General features: G+C 32.7%; 1 protein-coding gene across 4 annotated transcripts; it reads right to left on the bottom strand.

Annotated features, from left to right (window-relative positions):
- Positions 1-1257: 1257 nt before the first annotated feature.
- Mgat2 (alpha-1,6-mannosyl-glycoprotein 2-beta-N-acetylglucosaminyltransferase) lies at positions 1258-26818 on the bottom strand. 4 transcript variants are annotated; one of them, XM_069061339.1, is made up of 7 exons: positions 26519-26818; positions 4351-4776; positions 3610-3851; positions 3242-3548; positions 2938-3045; positions 2326-2540; positions 1258-2146 (listed from the first exon to the last, which is right to left on the bottom strand). In XM_069061339.1, exons 2-7 carry the CDS (start codon positions 4747-4749, stop codon positions 1936-1938), a joined length of 1482 nt encoding a protein of 493 aa, XP_068917440.1. In that variant the 5' UTR covers positions 4750-4776; positions 26519-26818; the 3' UTR covers positions 1258-1935. The 4 variants fall into 4 exon arrangements, with proteins under 4 accessions (XP_068917440.1, XP_068917442.1, XP_068917441.1 ...); XM_069061341.1 differs by lacking the exon at positions 26519-26818 and adding an exon at positions 25292-25310; XM_069061340.1 differs by lacking the exon at positions 26519-26818 and adding an exon at positions 16096-16191.
- Between the last annotated feature and the right edge of the window lie 123 nt (positions 26819-26941).

Consider the following 26941-nt stretch of genomic DNA (forward strand, 5'->3'; position numbering starts at 1 on the left):
ACGCGAAAAATCGCGACTTCTAATTAAATAAAATTGTCGAAATTTTTCAGACTTACCTGGCTATTGGTAAGGTACATTTCATAATTTTTTGATAATTTTTCACTTACAAACAAAGCCAAAAAAAATTAAAATGTAAATTTCAACCAAAAAGAAAAATTCTAATTTTTATACTAACCTACCCAGATTCACTTCCTATAATTATTTACGAAATCTACGGAAAAAAATACCAATTAGATTTTGAATTAAACGCAGTTTTACATTTCAACTTTCAAAATCATTTTTATTTATGACCTGCTACTTGTGCTGTCGTAAATTTAGGTGACAATGGAAACTGTCAATTTTATGGCAAAAATGTTTAAAACGGTCGGCTATACCTTTATTGGGAAATTATACCATATCACCCATCTGGTTTACGTTTAAATAATAAAGCGAATTATTTAGCTAACCAAGTCAAAATTTGTAATTGTGCCACCAGGGTTTGATGGGCTAGCAGATACAGATTCATTTAGTGTAAAAACTTTATAGGTAAATTAACAGTTAATTTCAGAAAACTAATAAAACTGTTACGGCCTTATTTATTAACAAAAAATTTTTTAAAAATTCTCAAATATACCTTATCAATAATTAGTCAGGTATATAAAATTTCGCCAATTTTATTTAATTAGAAGTCGTGACTTCTGGCGTGCGCGTATACGATGCCCCACCCGGTATATAATTAAGTCTTCTTAAATTTTGTTTGAAATATTTTTGTTTCCGTATGTGTATTTTTATTAGTTTCAGGTTAGCATTCGATCCTATTAAAAATACTTCTAACACTAGAAGGTGAAAAAACGATGGAACGTGATCGGAAAGTAAGAATGAAAGGTTACATTTTTTGTAAACCATGACCTATGGATGCCTCAAGATGTTACTCTACTCAGCCGGCCATTATAACCTTGAAAAACTGCATTTACAACGCATATTATACAATCCTTGTTGACCAATAAATTTATAACGTCGTGCAGAATGGCATAATCAAATTCCGAATAACTGGTTTTTGTGATCAATTTGTTTCGGAATTACTCATGTGTAGAACAGTTTTTGTAGCCATTAACGTAATATCTTGTTTCAATTCTAAAAAGTTAGAACAAAAAACGCCGACGCGTTTTCAAAGGAATTTTGTAAAAACGGCGAACGTCATTTTTACAAATACGATGTCTGATTTGTTGACCACAAAATCGCACTGAAGTGTAACGGTGAGATAAATAAAATAAAAAATCAACTGTCTATGGTTTTATTTACTACAGTTTTTTTTTGACACTGAACTCAATTTACAACATTTTACTTTCATTTTAAAGCATTAAAACGAAAACATCAAAAACATCTTAAGCAATAACATCAGAAAATTTGGTCCTGCTGCTACAAGAAACAGTTTTTGACTAGACTTGAAATTTGTCTTCCTATTCGATACAAATAGAAACTTATTAATACTTGAGCATTTTACAGATAAATTAGAATGTATTGATAAACTGGCAAGAGATTCATAAAAACTGGACAAATAGGAAGAGTATTGTTAAAAAAGACATGCAACAAAATGGACACATTCATGTATACAAATTGTTGTGTTATAAAAATTGTCATTAACTTTTGATTGTGCAAATTAACGAAATAATTCGAGGATAGTATGATTTCAGATAATTGATTTTTTACATAACAATAACTTATATGATATAAGACTAGATACAAAAATGCTGACTAAATCATATCTTTAACAAAAACTGTTATAAAAATATAACGTTTTCTCATTTAATTACTGAAACAACTGTAAAGTTTAAAAAATCTAACGCACCATCATTATTAAAACAATATTAAACAATTTATCAGTCCCCTGGCTCTCAGAATATTCATAACAAAATCAAAGGTGATTTATTTTAAAAAAAACCTGACAAAATTTGACTACCTAAGCGTCATACTCATACACAGCTTGTGATCTCTTCTGTCACCCCATCCTCCATTACCTTTTCTCAACTTGGTTTTCTTCAGTAATGTTGTGTATGTCAAGGTCAGATAGTTCGGATACAAATGTCTTTTAGCAGTATTTAACACCTGCTGAACTTTTGAAATTACAGCCGTCGATTCACAGTTGTTTTTCTTATGGTGTACACCACTAAAACAATGTGACATTTAATAATAGACCATTACAAAAATAACCTATCGATTAAAAAAACCCGACAGTTCAACGATTAATTCTAATTTTTTGCAACACAAATGCGACCAACTTCAAAAACTTCAATTGGTTTTTGTCAAACGTCAGCTGTCAAAATTTTGAGCCGCAATGGTCATTACCATTCTCCAATATGGAAGACTCTTGGACCTCGTACCACCATTGCATGGAATTTATGTTTCAAACAATTTTGCGAAATATGTTGCAGAGACCAATCCCAATTGTAGTCGTCATATTTGCAAAAATATTCAGCACAGCCTACTATATCCATCCACGTGGAACGGTTAAATGCCATTCCCATATTATGTTTACTACTGATCCAAGGTGTTATTTCCACCTTAAAATAAACAATACTGATGCTCAAAATTTAAGATCTATCGTAACACATAAAATGAATAATGCGGGTGAAACATGCTTAACATAACGGTTTTTTTTAAATAACGTATGACGCCACAGCAACTGCAATATTTTTGATAAATTTGGGTCGACATAGATCATGCTGTAAGTTACAACATAAACGTGTGAGAAGTTTAAAAGGTGGAAAATAAGATAAGTGGGAAATCACTGAATGTTTTGAGTGTTACAAAAAATAGTCTCGTAATGGAATCGTGTTGATTATGTATAAAAGCAACGCTGGAGATGCGAGTTACATCAAAGTGTTGTCGCAAACGTGTCCTGATTTGATGTAACTCGCAGTGGAACACATACAGCGACATGAAGGCAAGCGAAGCTACCTTCTGTGAGTGCTGATAGAGTGAGGGCAGCACTTGAAATGTCCAGGAGGGATGAACTTGACCTGCGCTAATAATAGATTGTTGCTTGATAGCTCGCAAAGCCTCTTTCTGCAATTTTACAACGTATTTACAAAACATGTGAGTTAACAACATTAATAAACACAACACACAAAAAACAAAAAAAAAATTAACACCTTTAGTTGCAGCTGAAGCAGCATTGTTAATTCACAGTAAAGTCATTTAATGGTAATTAACATAATGTGTGGTGATTAAAATTCGAGTGGAAAATTTTCCCACAAAATACCTTTTTAGCGTCTCCGTAGTAGTTGAAGGTTTTAAGATAGGTACCCAAAGAGAGAATGTTGCAATGCTTGCAAGATTCCTTACAAGTCCTTTCCATAAGTTTCAGAATGTAAATAAAGTCTTCAGCGACGTAATGATCTTCTTCCAAAAACACCACCAGACCTGTGTGATTTCTGGTTATTTCCAATTGATTGAAAACTCTGTTAGCTTTCCACCACCAGTGGTGTTTGGTCTGTGTGAATTTGGCTTCTCGATAATGCCCATACAGATCTGGATAAAGTGCGTTATTACACTTTTTTATCAACGCTCTGAAATTGGCAAAAATCGGAAGCGTCGAGTGTGCTCCAAGTACCATTTTTGGGTACTCACTGTTCTCGTTTGATGTCTCGTGGACAGTCGTTTGGATCCTCGCCAGGGAATTCGTGTGGATGTGTTTGTATTGAGTACGGATAAAATATTTGGATAACTTTACAAAAATCCACGCTTTGTACTAAGTTGTTTATTTCTTCGTCGTAGTAATCGTGGGAGAAGACGAGTAAAGCTTGAGAAATGCCGCGAGCTTGGGCTAAACTTACAATGAGATGTCGCAGATAAGTTATGCGGTCGTGAATCTGGAAAATCAATGGAAATCACTTTGTTATATTAATATTAAAACGCACAACTCCATTATAAATTCATTGTCAAACGTAATTTACTCGTAAATTAGATAAAATTAAACTCATTACGCTTTACATTTTATTGCTTTCAGCTTCGGCACAGGAATCTGTTACGCTCCAATGAATAATAAATTAAAACCGACGCATCAGATTGTTCTTGAAAATATCACCAACAAGATATTTGTTGCGATTAATAACCGAAAAGGCCCGCTTCCATTTTTGGAATTTAGGTCACAAGCGACTTCAAAATTGGTGTTTCTCATAAGGCAACACATACACACGCAGAAATAAATGTAAATTATAATGGAAATTAATGTTTACGAGAACACACTGACCCCGTTTTAGGTTTCATTAAATTACTTTCGCTATTTAAAGATTGCAACTGCACGGAATCAAAATGATTTTCCCAACTGGAAGCAGCTGTTTCGAATAAACTAACTATGTAGGTAGGTACCTGTATGACTATGACTACCGAGTCATTTTGCAGAGGCCCAAAAATATCTTCGTTGTAGACGGTCTGTTGCAGATTATACTGTGCAATGTTTCGTTTAATATCTGATATATTGAGTGTCCATTTGTTGTAGGCCGTGTTAGCGCCGGCGGTACCATTTAGACTCGAGCTGTTGGTCATATTTCTAGGCCTTGGCGTTAGGAACTTGTGCAGAACGGCCGGTACCATGCTGAGTATTGCGGCGTTCGAGTCGTTTAATTCTGAATTTGGATCGCTTGAACCGCGGTAACTTAAAAAATTTATTTGAAGGGATATAAAAATTATTATGAAAATTATTAGTCCTGTTCGAAGCCATGTGTTTCCTCCTCGGCGACGCCCTATTAGGCCACGCCCGCTGCTCATGGTATTGCATGCCAACTCGACGAGGGCCTGCAACAAAAAAAATTCCAAAAATGTTATTCGTTTTTCAGAAATTTACATTTTCACATCGAAGCGCAACTATCGAGTGTTCAAGTTCATCAAGTAGCCCTTGAACTTTTTACAACATTGTGAAGTATCGTGTGTTTTTTTAAATTTCACCTCAAAGTAGGCGTTGAAGAGTCGATTGTGAACGCACCACCGATTACCGATCACGGATCAGCTGTTTAAACCTTACCTGACCTGACCTAACCTCACTTTTTGCGTTGTTTGTGTTTTTACTACTTTAAATTTGTGACACGTGTTTGAAAAACACAATTTTTTAGGTGATACTACAGGAAAAAGTCAAATCACAGGAGCGTGGAGGCCTAGGCATTTCTGCATTTCCACTCATTGTGCAATCATCAAAAAATTCTTTACTTTTATGAAAAACATAGCGAGATAGAAAAAAGGAATGTTGTTTTGTGAAAGCAAGTGATTTAATATAATTCCATAGAAAACGAAACTGAACTCAAAAAAAGACACCTTACACTCGCGTAAACACAATTGACATCTGTCAAAGAAGGCATCATCCCTTTTTCGCTCTGTCTTTTTTCATCAAAAAGTCATAGCCAACTAGACGAACTTTTCATTTGAAAATTGAAAACCTTTCTCTTTTCATGTATCAACAACAAAATTTCAAAGTTACATAAACTTCAACAAAAAAATGAAAAAAATACGCGTTTTCAAAGGAATTTTGTAAAAATGCGAACGTCATTTTAAAAAATACGATGTCTGATTTGTTGACCACAAAATTGCACTGAAATGTAAGGGTGACAGATAAATAAAAAAAAAAAATCAACTGTCTATGGTTTTATTTACTACAGTTTTTTTTTGACACAACTCAATTTACAACATTTTACTTTCATTTTAAAGCATTAAAACGAAAACATCAAAAATATCTTAAGCAATAACATCAGAAAATTTGGTCCTACTGTTACAAGAAACATTTTTTGACTAGACTTGAAATTTGTCTTCTTATTCGATACAAATATATTATAATTCAGCATAAGTGGCATCTCGGTAGGCGTTGGAAATTCAAATTTACGTTGGCAGCAAGACCCTTGCTAATAATACCCTAGTTTCGATGTTGTTGGTAACCTTCGCTTTTAATTTGGCCTTGATATTATCATTGGAATCGTTTTGTGTTTATTTTCTTGTTATAAGTATTTGGAATTTCCTTGTTTCATTTATGAAAAGTGTATTATTTATCTGGGAGGTTATCTCTGCTGTGGGTGGAAACCATGTCAAAATTATGTAACGCATAACCTCAGAATAAAGTAATGACGGTTTCACATGTTTATTAAATTTTTTGACATAACATAAAGCTCACTTTAGAGAATCAACGCCTACCGCGATGCCACTTATTCTGAATTATACTATAGAAACTTATTAATACTTGAGCAATTTATAGATAAATTAGAATGTATTGATAAAGTGGCAAGAGAAATAATTCGAGGATAGTATGGTTTCAGATAATTGATTTTTTACATAACAACATATAAGACTAGACACAAAATGCTGACTAGATCATATCTTTAACAAAAACTATTATAAAAACACAGGGTGTCGCAAAATTAACGTATTCCAAGTCGGGGGTCTTGTAAGGAAAAATCTCAGGAATCTCGAAAAAATAAAATAAAAAATATAGGGGGGGGGGTCTTTACAAAGATATATGGGTCTGAAGGTTCAAACTTTTCATTATGTTTTCTTCAAATAAAAAATATAAATGGTTGACATTCATTTTGAAATATATGGTGAGGATGATTATGTAAAATATTAAAATATAAATGAAAAGACATTTCTTGAAAAAACAGCTTTATCTCGAAAAAATAAGTTTTATTTTTCCAATTTTTGTTATTTATTGGCAACTTTGATATTGTTTTCAAAGTGACAGCAATTTTTTTTTTTACATTTTTACTTGGTCAACAGGATGTCCCCTACTAAGCACCGAACTCGGAATACGATAATTTTAAAACACCCTGTATAACGTTTTCTGATTTAATTACTGAAGCAACTGTAAAGTTTAAAAAATCTAACGCACCATCATCATTAAAACAATATTAAACAATTTATCAGTCCCCTGGCTCTCAGAATATTCATAACAAAATCAAAGGTGATATATTTTTAAAAATCTGACAAAATTTGGCTATCTAAGCGTCATACTCATACACAGCTTGTGATCTCTTTTGTCACCCCATCCTCCATTACCTTTTCTCAACTTGGTTTTCTTCAATAATGTTGTGTATGTCAAGGTCAGATAGTTCGGATACAAATGTCCTTTAGCAGTATTTAACAGCTGCTGAACTTTTGAAATTACAGGCCGTCGATTCACAGTTGTTTTTCCACAGAAAACGAAACTCAATTCAAAAAAAGACGTTACACTCGCAAAACACAATTGACATCTGTCAAAGAAGGCATCATCCCTTTTTCATCAAAAAGTCATAGCCAACTAGATGAACTTTTCATTTGAACACCCGTTATTTACTTGTAAAGTTAGGTATCGCGAGAAATTCCCAACAAATTGAAAATCTTTCTCCTTTCACGTATCAACAACAAAACTTCGAAGTTACATAAACTTCAGCAAAAAGATGAGGTTTCAGTTCGGTTGATTCTTGCAATTCAGATTCACTCGTACAACCAATAACATTTAAATCAAGTCTTTATGACGAACCTTCAATTAACCACAATTCCAATAATCGGAAAATATGTATTGTACGATATGTATTGATACGACCTGAGTCGATCAAAACGTAACCTGTTGCTACTCGTATTATGAATTTTTAAAATAAACCATTTCAGATATTAGACTGAATGTTTTTAAAACATTTACTTTGATGTAGAAAAAGATTATCGACGGTTTGTTTCGGGTCCAAACAAAGTAACATATATTTTTATAAATCTCCCTTTTATCTGCTGGTACTAACGAACCGTTAACAGAACTCGCTGAATTTTTATATCCTTCAGAGACCATGTTCACGCATCCTCATTTTAAGCTGAAACTTATTCCGAAATTCGCCGCAAATCCCGTGATAATTGGTAATGGAGTTACATTCGTTTCACTTGCGAGAATGGTGTTTTTGTAATTTCATTATCGAAATTATGTGGCTGATTAAAAGTCGTGTCGACGTAATTAAAACCGGTGGGAGGGCCCAGAAAAAGCACTTTTCGTTTTGACAAAAAACACCAACAAAGAAAATTCTTTTGAGGTGATGGTGCACGCGAGAATCAGTGCCGTTTCGAAAGTGCTCGAGCGGATGCAAGTCTTTACATACGCAAAAATTGGATACAATCCAAAATCAATTACACGAAAGGCAAGCACAGCAATGCTACTGTGTTCTGGTTTGAGTGTGGTGTCGTCGGCGTATTAATTTCTTTGCATTTTTCTTTTGATCTTTTTTTTATCAATACGATTAAATTTCTTCAAGTCGAATTTGGACGCTTTTGATCTTAGAACGTGCTTGCAATTGACGGAATCGTAAACTTAAAATCCAAAGATAAAGCAGTTTCTATGTAAAGAAATGAAATCACCGAGATAGTTGCACGTCGTCTATTTATAAGTGAAGGCATGAATCCCAAAAAGCGCACTACAAATGTATCGACGAGATCGTGACAATTAATTTGTGTCCACACGTTATTTGGATTACCAGGAAAATTACACAAAAATAATCGTTTAAATTATGAGTGGAGGTGCAGTCGTCAAATAATTCCAACATGCAACGTTCTAATTATGTATTTTAATCATATTAAACAGGAATGGAAATTTCTTGATGAAATCAATGTCATTGTTTTGGAGAATTGGGTTCACTCCAAAAGCTGTGAAAACATTTATCGTCGCTGTAAAATACGACATGTCGAATATTTCTCTGCCAAAATCCATCCACAGACATCTGGTGCATTTTAATACATCCTAAATTACCAAATTAGTTGTAATTCAATCCGAATTCAAAATATTTCCGTTTTATATTTCCTGCGTTAAACTATTGTAATCCAGCAGCATTTGCAACTAACTAAGATTTATTTCACCACTCTCGTATATGATTGGCCGTAAATAAACTAACTCGAAGAGTCGGTTCCAACTGTCAACATCATATTCGATCTTTAGTTAATTAAACAAAATTACTATTCAAACCTCGTTCGTTTTTTAATTTCCACGGTTATCTTCCAGAAGACAAATTGTTTCGCGTCTCGGTCGGTATTAAGTTAAAATTTAATCAAATTTAACCCACACCGACCTGAAACTGATATTGTCCACTGTTTACGTTTAATTCTTTTTTGGCCTCCTCAACTCTAAATGACATGTTTACACATTTTGAACAGCTACGGTATCTTGATTTTTACACACTAATCAAACTATCTGTCATTTTACCGCACGGAGTGTGTAAAATACCACGAAAATTTTAAACTTTCAGGGACCTCCAAAAAAAACTGTTAGCTTATCATCAATAAAGTCCATTTATACTAAGACAAGATTCCGCTACCATTGAACCGTTCAGTTTTCGAAAATGAACGTAATTTAATTGTTTTCTTCTGAAAAATTGTGAATGCTGATGGCGCCATCTTGTGGTATAAATCGTAAGCATATCAGTTATCGGTATAATAGATAACTTTCTGGTATTTTATTATTTATGAATCAAATGTCAGTCTTTGAGAGGTTTTGTAAAATTATTGGTTACAACAAATTTCAAATTTGAGAAAACGAGTTGTCGGCCAAAAAGATTAATACATTACTAATGCGGTAGGCATTTTACATCGCTCGGTTTTTGTTAAAACACTCCCGTCGTGTTTCAATCTAAAAACCTCGCGCTGTAAAATGTAGCCTACCGCATTTGTAATGTAAATAACTATGTATTTCCGCATCAATTCTATCATGTCTTAAAGATGCAAGGTCCTGCTTTACGGCGACTCTTGTCAAAAGATCTATTATGTCTCATTTACTACAATTTGAAAGTGTGTCTATAAATCATGGCGAAAATAGTCACTACATACTAAAATTTATTCACTCTCGTAGAAAATAAAATAAATCAATCGAAAAAATGTTATGTCGGTTCAAGATGTTTCAATCTACGAATTAAGTTTTGTTTCGTGTTTCTCACTATAGGATTACGTAATGGTGTTTTTTTTTTTAATTTGGCGTCGAAGTTGGCCTAGAAGAGTCGATTGTGAATGAACCACTCGGCTTAAAAACACTGATTTTTCAAATTGCATATTAAAAACATGCAAAAAGTGAGGTTAGATTTAAACACCTGATCAGAGTTGTCATCCGGTGGTACGTTCACAATCGACTGTTCAACGCCAACTTCCACCCCAAAATTTAAAAAACACATAATTTTAATTGCTTGCTCCTAAGCTCTTAATTGTCAAAAACTTCTAATTGGAAGATTTCAGTTTTCACTTTATTAACTCTTTTCGAAAAAATACTCGATGTTGGAGTGATAAATCTATCATCATTTACCCATTCATTATCATAAAATTTAATGGTTAAGTTTACATTTAGTTGCAAGTAATGAAGTGAAAATTTTTTCTTAATGGCACCGTATGTGAGATAAACACCATCAACCTATTTATATCCTTGCGAAATTATCAGCAGAGTACGTAACTGTTGAAATTAAAATGATACCTGTCAGGCCCAAACGTTACGGAAGGATTTGGAAAAAGGATGCACATAATTACTGCGTCTTTTAAAACTTTTCCAAATTTACGTGAATTCAGCTTAAAACTTAACAAATTATAGATGTGGAACCGTGGAATGCATGTTTCTGAACAAGTTTCTTTATTTATGTGTCACATGGTTGGACTGCAGAACACCGAGAACTTAGATTTTCTGTTAAAAACTTTATACTGACATATTCCGGGTTGTAAACAGGTTTGAAAGCCACCACCTAACAAGTTTAGTCGTGATTTTAATCTAATTTGGCGTCGTGGTTCCCTTTAATTATCAGCAGTGCCAGTATCGACCGTCTGAGACTGTATGCTCTTACGGTCTTAACATTTTTTTTGACAGAACACTAACGGATCGCAATTTTTATTCTTCACCGTGCTTTTTTCTGCCACTTACGGTTCCTCAACAATTCTATTTGTGTTTCATTTCCGGTCTAAATCGAAATGCAATGTCTGCAATTTTAATGTCTTTAATAAATTCGTACTCCATTTTCTAAAGGAAAATTTGCATTTCAGCTCCGATCAATTTTTATGTCGGTACTTTTGTCCTATCCAAAGTATACAGGGTGTTATGGAAGTCCACGTAATAAATTTAACCATAATAAATTTAACCACCAATAGGACTCGTTAAAATAAGCATTTTTTTATTTTTCGTTTTTTCCGCAAATTCTTCAAAACAGAGTTAAAATTAAATATAATTTGGTTAATATTAATATATCAATATACAGGGTGTTGTTGAAAGTTGTACAGATATTTTAACCACGAGCTACCGGCTTCATGTAGAACTCGGACAAAATATCTAAAAAATTCTGTCAAAAAATAAGATGACATTTATTGTCAAACAACCTCGTAGGTAAAATTTCGGCACATTTTAAAAATACAGCCTGTATATCATATTTTATAAAACGTACACCAATGCGGTTTCCTTGTTTTACAGCATATTTCCTATAGGTTACTTTGCATTGGCGTACATGTTATAAAACATGATATACAGGGTGTATTTTAAAAATGTGCTGAAATTTTACCTACGAGGTTGTAGGACAACGTAGAAAACTAAAAGCAATTTTAAAAAATTGTAGCTCAAAAAATAAATGTCATTTTATTTTTTGACAGAATTTTTTAGATATTTTTTCCGATTTCTACAAGAAGCCAGTAGCTCGTGGTTAAAATATCTGTACAACTTTCAATAACACCCTGTACTAATATATTAAAACTCGAATGAAAAACAGTAAAAACCGTTGTATTAGAACAGCGGTCGTTCTTTCTTCAAAGAAACTGTAAAGTTTTTATCGCACAAAAACATTTTCACTCGCTCTTTCGTTTCAATTGATGATTTTCACATGAGCGAAGTGTCAAATTAGGAGTTTGAAAAAATGTAAAAAAAAAGTTCGATTAAAAAAATATCAATATGCAAAAAATGTTTATTTTAAAGAGTTCTATTGGTGATTACATTTATTATGTGTACTTTCATAACACCCTGTATAAAACTATTTTACTGTTAATGTTTGTCACATCCTCTCTTGCTCTTTTAATATTATGAAATAATAATAATAGGCTACTGTTTACGTAAAGGCCTCTTATATTATGCTTCCAAGTCACAAAACGAAACTAAACTGTTATTCGAGGCATATTAAAGTACATTCACTAATTGTCAATTTTTAACGGAAAACCTATCTAGATTATATAATAAGTACGAGGCGTAAATTAAACCGAATTACAATGACAAATGACGCATTATGTGACCTAATAACGAAAGTCAACACCCAAAGTGACCTTTCAATTCGGTTATGGACGATAGATTGTTAGGGTTTGTTTTTAAAAATATCTCAGATAATAAACAATCGATAGTTTATGATTAAGGGCGTCTTTTATCTTACAAATTAATTATGTAAGAATATGAAAACCGATGGATAAAATTCACTTTTACTTTCATCTTAAATTTTCATCAACTTTCATTTTTTACGGAATGCTATAAAAAACATTTATAATTACTTTCACGCTGGGATGGGTCGTACCTCTAATCAATTTATCACAACTCCAAGCCGGTCTTTTGGTTACTGTTTCGCTGATCTCAAATTCCCTGCTGTAAAGTGAAACTTTTTACATTTAACAGATATGTGTTAATCTAGCTAATTATGTCACAACAAAAATTATATCCATGTAATCCCATCAGTGTAATAATATACAGTGTCGGGAAATAAATTTTACGATATCGATGTACAATATTCAAGACTACCGCCAATTATTCCAAAATTCTATGACGTTTATTAGTTTCTAGGACTTTTTAAAGTGAAAACTTCTTTAGGCGTACCTTATAGGTTATTGTGAATCAGCTGTGCGTCACTTCCAAATTTTTATTGTAATAAAGACACGACAAACATTGTAAATTCACAAATGGATAATATAAATATTACATTTTTTTAGTAGATTTAGTGGCACCAAACTGGTTCAAAAAGAGCTTTTTTGAACTTACCACCTTCAAAATGAGATTTCGCGACCGCATAGTAGTGCGCGAAATCGATGTTTGCGCACTAGTGCAAATACTTTCTGGATGATACTGAAGCACTAGTGCGCGAACGTCGATTTCGCGCACTAGTGTTTCAAAATCATCCAAAACGACATTTCTCCAATTTGGATGACGAAAATTTCGAAAGAGTGAAAATAAATCGCTATTAATTCGATTGACACTTTGCCAATCGCATGGACAAGCGAAGCGCTATTCTATCCATAAAAGGAATACATACGACAAATCAGGCATAATGTTCGTTTCAAAAAATATTATACGAAGCGAGAAGACGTATTCGGCACATTCGCGCAAATGAAGCACTCGCTCCTTCGTCGCTCGTGCCTCAAATAATGCGCTCATGTGCGAAAAATGTCTTCTCGCACTCATTTCATAAATAACTATTGCGACATCTTGAAAAAAGGATCAATTCAAGTATTTACAAAAGTGGAAACTATTGTGACAGTTAGGTAGAGATCAAAGTATTTTACTCACGTCAATCAATAACTTAAAATTCATTTCGAGTCTATTTTCACCGTTGCCTTGCTTACCCTAACAGTTATTTATCAGATTAAAAAATGCAAATGAAAACTGAACAATCACCTCGTTCCAGGATATTTACTTACGAGGACGTGAAAAGGTTAACTGTACACTGGTATTTTGAATTTTTAGCGAGATACTTAATAAAAAAACTTGGTAAATATCTAAATTTTGGGAAAGCAACTCCAACTGTTCTTCGTACAGTTGCACATTAAATTAATCTCGAAAGCATCAGATCATGCACCGTTGCCAACTAATAAAAAAAAAATGGGGAAAATATTTTTTGTTGATCGATTACCGTCAAATTTTACACAATCAAGATACGTCTAAATTGCGCGTTTGTGTTATTTTACTGTTTATTCGTTGAATTATGTAAACCTCCACGCTTTTCCAAGAAAACGGTTGAATTCACATCAAACGTTCGTTTCGCCTTGGGCAGATACGTGCTCGATGCAAAAATTAAATATACGTAAATGAGTGGCGTAGATTTAAACTTCCCATCAAAGGTATTGGGGTAAATTTGTAAAGCAACATCAATAATTTAACCTCTGGTGTTTTATTTACGCGAACATAAATATTGCTCGTTGAGATGAGAAATACCGTTGTTGTGCTGTTCGATATCAAATGAAAATTTCTCAAAATGCTAAATTATTTCCACAACGATAATATTTCTTTTCTAAAAATCGTCTAAAATGTTTGCGAACTTAATAAAAATTCAGATTTCCCCGTGGATACCCTCCAGGTCGATATCAAAGGAAAAGCTGAATAAATTTAATTGAAGGATGAAAAAGATTATTCGTTTTCATTAAACTGTACGTTATAATTTTAAAATTGGCACTAAAAAATTTGCTTGTTAAGTGGTTTGCAGAAGATCGTGTACACTCCAGGGGTTATCGAAAAAACCAAATAGCAAATACTCCCGGGGAAAGTTGTGTAATAATTTCTCATTTTATTTGTGCGAAAACTTTCACGCCATTAAGAGAAGACATAATCTTCGATTCAGAGTTGGAGATCCACTTTTTAAATCTGAAAAAGCACGTTCCGCCTTGTTAACTCGTTACCGAACAAAATTTCATTGCCATTCAATTTTCTTTTTTACTCACATTGCGCAATTGTCAACTTCCTTTACATTTAACCATTAACAAAAACGCTAATGCAACGAAATAAAAGGAAAATCAATCAGACAGGAAGGAAATATGATAAAAGGAATTTACTCGACTCCATTAGAGCCAACACGAAATTCAATAAAATTTCCACCATCTTGAATTTTTTAGAGGTCCAACAGTTTTACAATATTGCTCTGACCCTAGAGATGGCCGTGAAAACATTTTATTATTATTACTGAATTAATAATAATAGAATCTTTTCGCACTTGTCTTATTCAACCACAAGTATCAAATGTACTCGTTAACAAAAAAGTATACTCTGATGAACGGAAGTGTTGTTTTCACGACTGAATTCTTCCATATTAGGATGAGAAATAGAAACTGTTTTTAATGAATCCTGAATCTTGGTTCCGCAATAGGTACGCGAGAATTTTCTCGATGCGATAAATTATATTCGCCTCTTTAGTTTTAAAATTTCTTGTGTCAATAAAGAAAAATATGTCATGTAAGGTTGCAAATATTTGAATAAAATGTTTACCGTGACTCTTTATTGCTGTTCATTACATAATTACGCAATAGAGCATTGTGAAGTTTATGTCGTAAACACAATAAAAGCAAGTGCTAATTGTTATTTCGTATCTTGTCCTCGTCCAGTCGCTGTTCATTCGTTCATCATGAGGTTGATAAAAAAATGATCAAAACGATCAGTCAGGATTTGGAACGACAGAAAAATTTGAATTGGGTCTATTAACTTGGAATGTGTCGGTAATTAGCGGATATCGGGGTTGAAACATGACGATAAATTCCTATTTCACTACGGAATGTTTATGTTCGACAAAAATTTCATCAAATGAAATTTGTTTCTGGAATATTGGCTACTGGCTTCATGTAGAACTCGGAAAAAATATGTAAAAAATTCTATGTCAAAAAATAAAATGACATTTATTTTTTGAGCTACAATTTTTTTTAATTGCTTTTAGTTTTCTACGTTGTCCTACAACCTCGTAGGTAAAATTTCGGCACATTTTAAAAATACACCCTGTATATCATGTTTTATAAAATGTACGCCAATGCGAAGTAACCTATAGGAAATATGCTTTAAAACAAGGAAACCGCATTGGTGTACGTTTTATAAAATATGGTATACAGGGTGTATTGTTAAAATGTGCCGAAATTTTACCTACGAGGTTGTGGCACAACGTAGAAAAAAGACTAAAAGCAATTAAAAAAAATGTAGCTCAAAAAATAAATGTCATTTTGACATAGAATTTTTTAGATATTTTTTCCGAGTTCTACATGAAGCCAGTAGCTCGTGGTTAATATATCTGTACAACTTTCAATAACACCCTGTATTTATATACATATTGTGGTTTATATTTTATCATATCCGTAACATTTTAGGGCTGCTTCAACTTTGTTGGGTTGGGTATGTGTTGATGAAATATGAAACTTCAGTAAAGGGCCATGACATAAGAATATTACCTGATTCCAATCAATAAATAAACAGTTTTGAGGTTCAATTTTAACAAGTGAACTACGAGTATGTATCTGGGGGACGTTTTAAAATGTGATGACACTAACAACAACTAACAAAGCATTAACTAAATAATATTATCTTACCACAGATCTTGCATTATAAAACAAGTTTTGAAAGAGGTCGATAGCCCAGGTGACAGTAAACCAAATATGACGTCTATTTAATAAACAAATATTTATTTTAATTTTATTTAACGAACAGCGTTATCAAACACGACAGCTTCTTCTCTTTTCGATCTCTTCCCTTGTCAATAATAACGATAATTTTACCATCCGTTACGTCCAACCCTGACCTTTGCATCATATAAAATGTCTCGTTTTTTCTAACCACAATCACATTCTCGAGTGATGTTATTAAATTCGAAGCAAACAATCCCAAGAAATTTTTCATTTATCTGATCCCTTGATATTAGATTTCTGCAGTAGCAAAAAATTTAATTAGGCAACAACGTAACCAACACAAAGGCCAATTTTTTATATAGTAAATAAGTAGTATATAAAATGTTACTTCTGGGCCAGGACATTTGGCGTCTTAAAAACCAAGGCAAAATCTTACAAATTTAGCTGTTTGCCCAAAAGCAAACAACCGAAAAGGGCCCAAAACCTCTCAAAAATCATTAATTTTTATCCACCCCAAAAGTTCCCAAATATGTGTAGACCACCAAAAATTGGGCAGACGAAAAAACCGTTAAAATTTCCCAAAATAATGGAAAATTACCTCAAGAACGCCCTAAAAAACTAACAAAATACCTTGTTTTTACACACCCCAAAATGGCTTTTTACTTCTGGACCAGGACATTTGGCGTCTTAAAAATCAAGGCAGAATCCTACAAATTTAGTAATTTCCCAAAAGTAAACATTAGAAAAAGATCTAAAAAACTTACAAAATGTCTTGTTTTTGAACACCCCAAAATGGCTTTTTATTTCTGGACCAGGACATTTGGCGTCTTCAAAAAACAAGGCAGAATCTTACAAATTCAGCTGTTCTCGCAAAGGTAATCATCCGAAAATGATCTAAAACCCTTCAGAAAGCATTAATTTTTATGCACCCCAAAAGTACCAAATATCTGTAGACCACCAAAAATTGGGCACACGAAAAAAACTTTAAAACTACTTTAAGAACGCCCTAAAAAAACTAACAAAATACCGTGTTTTTACACACCCCAAAATGACTTTTTATTTCTGGACCAAGCCGTTTGGCGCATGCAAAAAAAAGTAAAAACAACACTAAATCAAGGAGGGTACTACGATATTTGACGTCTTAAAAATCTAGGCAGAATCTTAAAAATTTATATGATTTCCCAAAAGTAAACAACCGAAAAAGACATAAAATTCTTCAAAAATCATAATTTGTGCTTATTTTTTCATTACCATTCAACCCCCCCAAATTGGTGGGGTTTAAATTTTTCCATAGTACTTTGTCTTCTTTGTCTACATCGATTCTGAAAGCTTTATCTGTTTTTTCATAATATTCTAGTTTAGACCAGGACAATTAAACACTTTAAAAACCTATTAAACTTTTATTCAAATCCCTCGGTTTGCAACACCCCAATATTCGACTAACACAATTCGAAAAAACAGAAAGACTTCGAATTGAAAGCGTTAAATTTAAAAAATTCCTTAGTAAGATAATACACTAAAAAGTACAGTTAGGAGCAATAAAACTGGAATTAAAATTATGACACTTTACAAAAGTATTATAATGGCTCCAACAATTAAAAAACCACACAAGCGGCATCACAGCATGAAAATTCAACCGACAACACTGTTTAGTCATTTTTAGTGACATAGTGACAGATACGTCACTTCAAAAAAAAGAGGGCAAATGAATTATCATTTGATTTGCCTGGTTTGAGTTTAGACAATAATTTAAGAGAAAAATCATTAAATTTGAGAGGCACTGGAAACTTTGTAAATAGCAATGATGCACATAGTCAATACCAACCTAAAATCATTAAATATTTTTTGAGGGATTTGTTGTTTTCACCAACATAATTCAACAGGTGGTGGTTTTTTAATTTTTGGAGTCATTATAGGTATGCTTTATTGTCACTGTGACAATTATTATTAAAATTTTGAAGTTTGTGGTGACAGACGTTTTTGAATTTTGACATCATATAAAATGAGGTTAACTTTCAGCGTGATAATATTATCCAGCTTCTCAGCACCACCACAACGAGGACATGACTTTTTATTCTTACAGCTCTTTGACGTATGATGGTATCCATTGCAATTGTAACATCGTAAGACTTCGACCGCATCAAACGTATAGCAATAATCATATCCAATGAATAATCCTCCCGCTTGAATCAGTTTATCATATGACGGACGATCCACCTGAATCACGGCTTGGTGTAAATTTTAGGATTTTTTTTGTAGGCCACAGTTTAATGAGTTTACATTCAGGGTTCAATTCTGTACCAGTGTAGTTATAGGTAACTGAATGCTCAACAAAATCGACGATTTCATTTTCCTTATACAGGGTGTCCCAAAAATGGCGTACTAACGGTGCACTACGGTGTAGAAGAGATTACCATAAACGCCAGAAAAATGTTAAAAAAATTCTATTGGACTTATTTGCTGATTTGGCGGTCTTTGAAAGTGGCAATTAACAGGTCAATTATTTTGAAATATATGTATAAAATTGTCATGACAGCTACGTCTAATCGTACATATTATCACAAAGGTCAAGATCACTCACTACCAATATCTAATCCTGCATAATAGAGAATCTAGAAGCTTTGGAAATCGAAAAAATTATTTTAAATCCTCTACGGTAATATTGCAAGGTAATGATGTATGAATATATCTTTGTTTACATTGTATTCTCGTTAATAATAATAATAATAAAAATAATTGATTTTTTTATCGGAAACATTTTTTCCATATTTTTTTCATGTACATTTAAACATCCTCGAAGAGGTAGTAAGTAGTTTGTACGCCATTTTTGGGACACCTGTATATTTGAGTCATACCAACAACCTTTATTCTTGGCAAGATACCCTTCATCTCATGTATGTCATAATCTGCACCAAGCTTTTCGACAGCCAGCCTTTTAAAACGAGCATTGTCTTCCTTTGAGGAAAAACCTATAAGCAATCCACCTTCGTTGACAGTCTTTACTTTAGTTACATTCAGTTTGGATTCGATCGGATTGATCTTCGAATTGATATCAGATTTTACAACAGATACATCTTGATCAGGCTTTTTTGGTTTGATAATGACAGCAGGTTGGGATTTATTCTTTAGCGTTTGTGAGTACGAGGGGCGCTGGGGGTGCCAAGGTCGCCGGAGTCGCCGCAAGCAAGTGAAGTGGTTTTAATTTTTCTTCTGCTATTTTAATAAAGTCTGTTTTTAAAGTCAGGAAAATTGCATTTAAGTTTTCAAGCATTTCTGAGTGCTTTTCCTCCAGAAAAGCATTTAGACCGGCTTGATCGATAGTGAAACACTTTTTTTCGCAATCTGGACATCTCCATGAGAGTCCCGAAACAGATTTTATAGAGTGATACCTGTACACTGAATGTGGAAATTTCTGTTACAGACTCCACGACACAGCATTGATTGTTGGTTAGCGTCAATAACTGCGAGACATGAGCCGCAAGGACAAATCATTTTGCGTTTCGGTCAAAAATAGGTGCCAAAGATTTACACCCTTCTTCCTCTCCAGGAAGTGAATAAGCGAAAACAGCAAAATTATTTCAAAAAAAAAGCGAAATAAACAAGGAGATAAAGACGGTAGAAGCGAGGCGATGACGGATCGAACACCAGCCTCGCAGGAGGCGCGATAAGGTAGCGTTATCAGCCGACAAAAAGTTGCTTCGACCACCGTTGAGAGACAATTTCTTCAAATTTCTCCTTGTACAGAAAACGCAACTTTGAGAAAATGTTACAAATATTGAGGAAACGAAATGAGGTGTTAAATTAAGCAATCTGGCAATTAAATTCAAAATCGAACTCACCAAAATCACCAAAAAACAGCACGTGTCAGCAAACACAGCCACACTCGTAGTACCCTCCTTGATTTAGTGTTGTTTTTACTTTTTTTGCATGCGCCAAATGGCTTGGTCCACAAATAAAAAGCCATTTTGTTAGTTTTTTACGGCGTTCTTGAGATAATTTTCCATTATTTTGGGAGATTTTGACGGTTTTTTTGTGTGCCCAATTTTTGGTGGTCTACACATATTTGGGAACTTTTGGGGTGGATAAAAATTAATGATTTTTGAGAGGTTTTGGGCCCTTTTCGGTTGTTTGCTTTTGGGCAAACAGCTAAATTTGTAAGATTTTGCCTTGTTTTTTAAGACGCCAAATGTCCTGGCCCAGAAGTAACATTTTATATACTACTTAAATATTTCATTAAAATTGGTAAGTATGTACTGACATGGATCTTTTCCCACATACAATTATGCTTCGCAATTGACTTTCGTAACCAACACACGAAGCGCATAGCTTTTACATATCATTAGGCCCTACTACAAAAAAATTTCCGACTGAAATGACGATATTCAAATTTATTTGTTACATTACAAATGCGGTAGGCTGCATTTTACACCGCGAGGTTTTCAGATTGAAACACGACCGCGCAGCGGGAGTGTTTTAACAAAAACCATCTGAATTCACAATTTTTCGGAAGAAAACAATTAAATTATGTTCATTTTCGAAAACTGAATGGATCAATGGTAGCGGTATCTTGTCTTAGTATAAATGGACTTTATGATAAGCAAACAGTTTTTTTGTAGGTCCCTGAAAGCTTAAAATGTTCGTGGTATTTTACACACTCCGTACGGTAAAATGACAGATAGTTTGGTTAATGTGTAAAAATCAAGATACCGCAGCTGTTTAAAATCTGTAAACATGTCATTTACAGTTGAGGATGCCAAAATGGTTATTTTTCGTAAAGATCGATCTCGACCACGTTCCAAATTCAAAAGCAACAACTTACTTGGACACTAGACTAGATTAAACTTGACGGTACTCGGTACCGATTTGTGCAAATAAAATTCCATGGCCGTTCTAAATATGTATGTACATACAAATGTGGCACTTATTCTAAAGACTTTTTAACGGGTTTGAGTTGAAATATTTGAGCTGTAAATAAATTGTATGATCCAAAAAAAGAAAATAGAAAATTTGTTGTGGCAAACCCAATTAAAAATTTGAATGCTGGTGTACCTTAAATATTTATTAGAAAATTCAAAGCGTCTGTCTAAACAACATAAAATATTAATTGAGCTAGGTAGCTTTCATAGTCTGACTTAAAAATAGAATTACTTAAACTTGAATATAAACAGACTTGTAGAAGTGATAGTGCAAGTTTAAAAAACAATGCGTAATACCAGTGGCGTACAGTTTTGAGAGACATTTATTTCAATATATTTAGCAATAGGATCAACAACCGTTTCAAGTCCAGACATTACGTGGTTCTCGGTACAAAATTGAAATGTCCGATATTTGGCAAAAATCAACCAAACACTGATGTTTTAGTATCATATATCGGGCGTTCAAATGAAATCCTGCGCTGGGAAGGCGTCAATTGTTTTGCTTTTTTAAAGTGTAAATTGACCGTTGTGTTGACAACTAATCGAAAATTTATAAACAAAAACATCTTCCTGTTTTTTTCTTTCTTTGCAATGTTTAACATTAAAAATACATAGAATAACCAACGATCCCTATTCTCAAAGCAAATATCTAAAGGAATTCTTTGCCGAAAACAAACATATTCAATCATGTGCTGATTAAACATAAACAAATGTCATTCGTGTCAAACGGCGGGATATTCAAATTTTACACTGTTCCAAATGGTTTACTTTTTCAACGCCTACTCAGCCTAGGTTTTTATTTGAACGCACGATATGTATACTATGTACATAATTCTTACATACTTAAATGGATTAATTAATATAGCGAGACTATACGATATCCTAGGCGATAACTTATTGTTAACGAATTGAAAGAAACTAGTTCTTATTGCAATTACTTTATACGCTTCAATTTATAACACATATCAAGGAAATTCGTCATTATTATCCAATTGGTACCGTTACTGCCGTTATGAATATTTTCATTCGACTTATGTGGTCAATTTGTTCATGCACCAGCGTCAGCACTGATACTGAATGACAAATTTCCGCTATAACAAATTTTAAAGAACGAATGAAGGAAGCTGCGTCGACTGACAAAAGTAAAGCTAATTTTTTTTTTTTAAATAATTGTATGCTACTTCTGTGGCACAAATCGTATTTACATCGATTTAGGATTTAATACCCTTTTGTAAGGATGTAATAAAGATATAAAATCAGTATTGTAAGACAGATGGAATTCAATAGGACAAATAATCTGAAAAAAAATTCTTCATTCTTTACTTAAAAGAAACACGTAGTAGGTACAATATGTAGAATAGTATTCATTAAATTGTCGTAAAAATACGTATTATGTACATATTTGAATTTTTATCGCAACGGCAATATTTAACCTTGCTAATTTTGAAAACTTTCCTTTGTATTTTCAGTTTTCCAATAGACAATACAATTGAAAATACGAATAATGCAACATTACTGCCAGAACTTACTTTATCTTATATCGATATTAAATAAAAATGTATTATTGTAATGAAAATTTACGTAGGTACTAAACAGCAAAACAAGTTCGACAGTCGTTCACATAAATTAAATAACGTAATAGATAAACGGAACCGGGTTCTTACTACATATACCGAAAACAAGCTTGGTGATAAAAAAACGAACAAAAGGTTATAAATAAAAAATGAACAGAAAACTATAAATAAAAAATTATGAATAAAAATAAAAGCGTAAAGCCTCAACTATTTCAATTTGTGCTATTATAACGTAAGTATCGGGTGATCATTTAAATTTCTCCTCAAAGTTGGCGTTGAAGAGTCAATCTGCAGAGTAAAAACACAAATAACGTAAAAAGTGAGGTTAGATTTAAACATCCGTGATCTGTAATCTGTGGTGCGTTCACAATCGATTCTTCAACGCCCACTTTGAAGATAAATTTAAATGAACACCCGATAGGAACGTAAAGGCGAGGCAAAAGGACAATTCACCTTGCCAAATTAAAAATGTAATGTGATGTATCAAATTAATTGTCGATTTTTACGTGACTGACTGACATAAATTTCAGATTTAGGAGATTATTTACTTTTCTAAAGCTGCTCCAACTAATAGTTAATATTAATATTTAAATCGATATCTTTTATTTTAATTAGGAATATGAGTGGGATCAACTCACGCTATCGAAGATATGTCTGGTATAAAGGAAGTAAAAAAAAACATTTTCTAACGTTGAATTTATCAATAATAAATACAAAACTCTCATAACTTAACGTTAAATATCAGACCAAAAGCAATATTGTCATTACTTCCAGTAAGTTTTTAAGTATAGGTAGTTTTCCCAAATAGAATGAATTTATTAGATGATCGGAAATAAGAGTCAAGATAATTTATCTTGCAATGGAGACGATTTATGTCATTAAAATGTGAAACAAATTTCCGGCATTATGATTTCCTAAATCAGAGCACGAATCCGCCATTTAAAGTAAATTAATGTGTCATTAATATTTTAATAATAATCCTAAAATAACTACTAATCTACAAACCATTTTAAATCGACCATTTTTCAAACTTTGTCACAAATAAAAAAGTTTTACATTGTTTCCGTGACTATTCTTAAACTTGAAATAAATTGCCGTTTTGTTTAGTTCAGTTTTGATTGCTTCGCGACTTATTTAATTTTACTATTAATAGCTTCATTTGCCGCAAATTTATATTAAGCTATCGATAAAATCAATAGGTCGTTACTGGCTACATTAAATTTACGTACATATGTATTAACCACCTGCTTCGAACTAAACTAACAGGTATCGCGAGTCTTTGCAACATTACATGCACCCATCATGGTGATTGACTGGTTAAGTACCTAAGCACAATAAGGAAACCGCGGGTTGATGATAATTAGATGATATTGTAGTACGCACGAGCACATAAAACAAAACGTTATGATGAATTAATTTAAATATCTCTTGATTGCTCATCTGCATTTTAAATTTTTGATACAACGTTCGTAAAATCTTAGACTCGGTTACGAAATATAATAACACACTATAAACATCAATAACGACAAATAAAACCTGGGATCCTCCCCTTGGCGCAGCTGGTTTGAATCTTACTTCGCAAAAGTTTTGAGTGAATTGTATTCCAAAATTGTAACAGTTAAAGACGTATCATTTATATCAAAACCATTCGCTTTTGATTGACACAGAAATTCATTCGATTAAAACGTTTTTCATTAATTGCTCTCTCGAAAAACGGACTCGTTCTGGGATTAATTAAAATGAATAAATATAGAAGCAGCGAGGCCATGTGTTACTCCGACAGCAATTTCCCATCTGATCACTCATATTTTCTAATTATTATAATCCATTAATCATACAATTAATCGACATTTTCATTTTGTGCTAATGAAGCAATCAAAAAAATTATGGAAAACCCAAGTACGTTCACCGTGTATATCTTGACTATACCTGATGTATTTCTACTGAAAATACTCTTTAGAAGCATACAAATGAGTCTAGACTCGCAGACTCATTGAAAAGAATACAGACGTATTTATTCGAAGAATAGTTATCTAATGACACAGTGACCGATTTATATAATTTATTATTAAAATCAAGGTAATTTTTTTTTTTAATATTCTGAATGTATCTAAATCATCTATCTACGGCTCTACCAAATCAAATGGTCATTCAGTGATTTGCGTATTATTTGCAACAATGAAAAGAGTGATAAATTTACATAACAATTATGATAATCTTACATGTTATTTCAACAGGAATGCTAAGCATCTATGAGCAACCTGTTAATTATTATCATCAGAATTAGGTATATTATGACGATTTAAAAAAAATACCTACCTATAAAAAATCCCTTAACCCACCCTTGCATATTACAACCACATTTACAAAATTACTTCATTCCTTAAAAAATGTAATCCTACATTGTAACTGGAATGAAAATAATTTTGTTTTTAGGCAAAAGATCTACATTTGAATTTGGACTAGTTGGTTAGAAAAAATCTTTTAAATATCTATTAAGACAATAGCACTGTCCAAATGTCACATACATACCTTTTAGTCTTTTTACACATATTTTGAACTGTAAAAATTAAAACTCAAGTAGCAACATACAGAATACACAATTCTTAGTTAGTTTTGTCGTCGATAACAATGTCAAGTCGATTTACTATAATCAAACCATTATTAAAATTACTGGTACTGTTATTATTGTTATTACAATTGAATTCATCGTTATCATCACACAATGGCGATCAAGTCTCTCTCAACTTTTATTGTTGTCCAAATTATATTTTAAGGTTAAAATAATTATGGAACGACACGATTTACTCATTCATCTCTGTAATTGGGTACGTTCCATATTCGTCGGCATTCATTTATTCCACCGCGTGATTTTTTAAATTTCACATCTACCCGGCTATGACTACATTATACTTAATTTAATTAATTTGATTAATTAAAAATATATTAAATCAAAATATAATGTAGTCGTATTTAATTAAAATATAACGTAGTCTCATAGCTGGCTAGATATGAAATTTAAAAAATCACCGATATTTGAAAGTGTTACTTTGAACCTTCGCCACTTACAAGCGGCAAAATTAAATGTGTATCGGGACCCATATCTGACACCACTTTATTAATCGGGATTTAACGATTTTTAATTAAATATCACTTTTGTATGCAGATATATATTTATTTTTGGATAATTAAATGGATGTAGGTAGGGGCGGATACAAAAATCAAATTTCGGTTTAATAACAATACATATTTGTATTAAATATGGCAGAATATTTGGACTACATTTGTTATTTATAACTTAATTATCTAACTTAAAACGGTTACGTATTGATTAGAGAATTAATTAATAGCAGTAATAATGTGAAGCCGAATGTAAATATGAAACTTGTCTCTCAACTCTGTAGTCTAAATGTAGTACATACATAAAAATTGACATTCTTCATTAATACTTCTATGGTCATTGTAGTACAGTCGACTTAATTTTACAAGCGTTGTGAATAACAATTACCATATCAAAATAACAATAAAAAACCGGATGGTACTTGTATATTTTAAATTCAATTCACTAGTTTTGGGTTACGTGTTAGTTTTTCAGCACACACTCGGTTTTCCAATTACGTAGGGGATATTATAGAAAGTGACTGAAAACCGGTATTTAAGTCCAAATGAAAAGTGAAACAACAAATAATTAAATAGTCAATATTTTGATGACGGCATTTAGTCACTTTGTATTCAATAAATTAAAAATGTGTTACTTACTTATTTTGTTGTTTTATGCCTCTTCAGTAGTATTGTTGTCATTCTCTAATTTATTTACAAATATATGCGTTATTCGATTATTTATTACATGACAACCATCAGATCCAGCCTACTTTTTCATGTCTATAATATATTTTTTACATACTCGTCGCACATTACACCATTTTTATTTTATTTTATTTCTGTTTTAATTTTATTCAGAAAATACTAATTCTAACCATCAGCTGGCTGTCTTCTGCACGCAACAAACACTCGCCACTGCCACCAAACTGACTCACTCCCATTCGGTCTAATGTTTTCGGTATGGAAATGATCGTTCGGTATTCTAGTGCCCTCTTTTGGCGCTCCGTGCAATACTCCTAACATAATTGCAGAATGCTTTTATTTTATTTCTCAAGGATAAATGTTACACAAATTAAATTA

This window comes from Tenebrio molitor, chromosome X, assembly GCF_963966145.1.
Source record: "Tenebrio molitor chromosome X, icTenMoli1.1, whole genome shotgun sequence".
In the NCBI taxonomy this organism is placed as follows: domain Eukaryota; kingdom Metazoa; phylum Arthropoda; class Insecta; order Coleoptera; family Tenebrionidae; genus Tenebrio; species Tenebrio molitor.